Here is a 3,745-nt window from a genome sequence, read left to right on the forward strand (position 1 = left end):
TCACTTGGAAAAATAAAAATTTTTAAAAATCTTAAAATGACAGAGGGCATACGACTCCTATGTTAAAGACAAAAGGATATTATTACAGCATAGCAAGCAACATTGGCATCAGCATATTTGTGTCAGTTCCCCTTGCTAGCAAGTCCCACAGCAGCAAAGCATGGTCCCAGGTGAATACTTGCACATGCAGTGGGCTGTGTTACAGAAAGACACCCCAAGCTTAGAGAAGCTGAATCATTTTTACTGAACTCGATGCATGTCTGCCTTTCATTCCAGAGAAACACAATATTTTTCTTATTCTGGGTTGTAAGTTTGTATACATTTTGCTGCAAAGAGAGACACCAAATCTACATTTCAAGGTTTTCTCCTAAGCAAATGTCTTTGAAAAGATGGTCTGGAACAAAGGGAGTCAGTGATTAAAAGAAGTGCAGCAATTCTAGCAATGCATTGAGAACTGTTTTCCAGCAGTCTCACTCTTGATTCTGTATAATATAGAGATCAGGACTATTTCTAAGGGCCATTCTATTAAAACAACATTCTTCAAGCTGTGCAAAGTTACAACATCCTTCTTTGTCCTAGCACGGAATTTGATTTTGAGGTCAAATCAGAATCCTTCAACTCTGGGCACAAATCATTGAGCAAAATGTATAAGCGAATGTCATGAGGGCAGCCGTGGTTGGAAGTTGGGAAAAGATCTTTGCTTTTGGAGCCTGAGTCTGAAAGAATGGAAAGGTTCTCCTGAACAAAGAGTCCTCCCTTTCCTCCCTTGCTGGGAAATAGGCTTTTGCTCCAAATTTTCTGGCACTGGGTCACGAGGAAGGCAGGAATAGCCATTTTACCCAAGTCTCTAGCTGTGTTTGTGAGTCTTCGCAGGGAATTGAGTCCTGGCCGTCTCACTCTCAAACATTCTAGACCAGGCACAGCTTAAATAAGCCATGGTTTGGGCATGAGCTGGAACTCTGAGAGAATCAGATGGCTGTTAAGCTCCTGTTTGCCTGCCTCAGACCCAGGAGGAAGAACCCAGGGATTTGAGCAATTACTTACTCATCTTCAATCCCCAGAATTCCATATAATTAGAGTGATTAATATTTTTTCCTGCCATGTCTTCCAATTAAAACATTCAAGGTAGCCTTAGGTTGGGTAAAAAGTTTAAATGCAGACCTTGTTGTAACTTTCCACTGTGAGTTCTTTAATGGGAGGTCGGTGGAGGGGTAATCTGAGTTTAATTTTTAACTTTACATATTAAAATGGTTCTATTTTGTTCATGTCCTATGAGAAATCAATTAAATATTATTTTCCTTTTTTTTAATACCAGTTACTTACAATGCCTCTTTAGATGCCATCATTTCCAGCACAACCAACAGTACAAACACTGTGGTGCTGGCTTGGAGAGAAAAACCAAAAAAGCATCTTCAAATGACATCTTTCAACATTGCCCAGGGCATTCATGCTTTTGATTACCACTCTCGGCTCAATTTAATTGGTACGTAAAATAAATTATGATAACTACGGGGGCCTCACAGATAGTCTGGATGCCTATTTGTATGCACGAAGCCTCTTCACCTAGTTGCTTTATTGCCAGAGAGACCAACTTGAGAAGCTTACATTTTATTGCCTGAGAATGTCTGATAATGATGCATTATAATGCACGGTGTACATGAGCTACACTGGGGTGAACATATGAGGAAGTGCCCAATGCTTTAATGAGTGTTTTTATTAGCACTGGTAGGGTAGTAAAGGGATACACAGAAAGAAGACAGTTTGTGCATTGTCTGCGATTCTACCATCATTCTAACACCTCCAAAAGTTTAACCCCCCAAATACATCATTTTCCTTGCTACCCATGCCCCCACCCACATACACACATGAGTTTCAAAATGTAGAACATTTTTGCCTTTCAGAATACAACCACTAATGGTTTTTGAAATATTTCAGGTTATCCTAGCTGTAGTTTATTAAAGGAGAGTTTTTCTTTTGATATACAAGAACATATTTTAGCTATGGAAATAAGCTATAAAGGTTTTCAGGCATTAACTGTTTAAATATATAGACATTTGAAAGCTGATAATTTGGTATGTATGATATTAGATCAAACATTATAAAAAAGTGAGGCACTATTGAAAAATTAATAAGGTAGTTACAGAGAATGACCATATATGGTTTACAGAAGGGATCATTTTAATCCTCATTCAATAACTATCATTCATATGAAGAGTACTGATAAACTTTTAGCTCTATCGATAGGTACTGAGTATCAATTTAGGTACTGAGTCCCTACATTTCCAACAATAATAGCTGACAACTATAGTAAAAGATATTTAGAATATGAATTCAGGAATCTGCCAACATTAAACTTTCAAGGAATATTGTTGATTTATTAGAGAATGCTGGAGGGGTTGGTGAATTGACTTTGGAAGGACTCAAATATCAGGCATTTCATTGATTGATTGATTGATTGCTTAGGTCAACCCCTTTCCACTGGTCACTATTTTGTACCTGGCACAGTGCTGACAAAATGAGGGTGAATAAGCCAGCTCCAGCTGGCCCTCTCTGAGAGCACAACAAAGAATGCTCTTCTGGTTTCTCCATAGACCCAAAGAAGCACTGTGGTCCCTGCTCCTGACACGCTCCCCGAGTACAGCCAATTTATGTTAGAAAAAATACCTTATTCTCTCAATTAAACAAGTCAAAAATCTATTTGTGCTTCTTGTTTGCTTGTAAATAATCGTTTACATGGCAGTGAAAATAATTTATTTATTTATAGTTTTTTAATTCATTTGGAAACTAAATATTGTTTAGTTCTTTCTTACTCCTGGGATAACTAATATGACTATGTTCCTAAGCTGTGTTGGCTGGAGGGTGGAAATATAAGGACTAGAAAGCAGGATTTTGTCCCCACCTGTTCGAGCTACTGGCTGCTTCCTAAATGGTACTGTGTTGGCCTTTCACCTCATGAGTATCCCTTCCCTTCCTGCTCCCTTGGTTTCAGCTATTTGTATGATAGAGCTCATGCCCCTTGAGCCTGGGCCATTGGGCAATGACAAGATTTTCCATCTTTTTGAGACCGGCACTTGTCTACAGATATAAGATACATTCATTTCAAAAAGAAAATGTGGGCTATTAATGTTACTAAAAACATTTTTTCTTTCTGATTCTGATTAGCAACTGCTGGCATTAACAACAAAGTCTGCCTTTGGAACCCCTATGTGGTCTCCAAGCCAGTTGGTGTTCTCTGGGGTCACTCCGCCAGTGTAATAGCTGTCCAATTCTTTGCTGCAAGAAAACAACTTTTCAGCTTCTCCAAAGATAAAGTAAGTAACATTGTGCATTTATGTGATTCTGCTTCCCCAGTTCTACCCAAATCTATCATTGATCCTCAATTACTCTGAGAGATGATTTAGATTTTAAAATATACTGATGTTCATGTAACAATAGTCTCAGGTAGTGGGGCAAAGTATTTCATAAAATTTTTAAAAAATCATATACTCATGAATTTAATTCATATTATTGAGCTCTTAATAGGTCACATCTTGAGAGTTTCAAGAGTTCTCACTAATTCAATGGAAGAAAAACAGAAATGGGGATGAGAAAATGTTACTTTGGTGAGGCACAACCGATTAGCTGTTGTTGCTTCAATATTGAAGACTCAATAAGTAGGAAATTAAAGTTAATCTGAAGAATGTCAAGTACATTAAGAACATTTCAATTAAGCATATCAGTTCATTGCTATTTGATATTGAGGGGA

General features: G+C 37.8%; 1 protein-coding gene across 1 annotated transcript in view; it reads left to right on the forward strand.

Annotated features, from left to right (window-relative positions):
* Positions 1-3,311, forward strand: part of LOC102436241 — a gene marked incomplete at its 3' end in the record, with an annotated part of 42,053 nt that extends 38,742 nt beyond the window's left edge. Inside the window, exons 5-6 of the mRNA XM_006107787.2 lie at positions 1,316-1,483; positions 3,163-3,311. Coding sequence (XP_006107849.1) covers positions 1,316-1,483; positions 3,163-3,311 — 317 coding nt within the window. The remainder of the gene's footprint in view (positions 1-1,315; positions 1,484-3,162) is intronic.
* Between the last annotated feature and the right edge of the window lie 434 nt (positions 3,312-3,745).

Source organism: Myotis lucifugus, unplaced genomic scaffold (genome assembly GCF_000147115.1).
Source record: "Myotis lucifugus unplaced genomic scaffold, Myoluc2.0 scaffold_1430, whole genome shotgun sequence".
Classification (NCBI taxonomy): Eukaryota; Metazoa; Chordata; class Mammalia; order Chiroptera; family Vespertilionidae; genus Myotis; species Myotis lucifugus.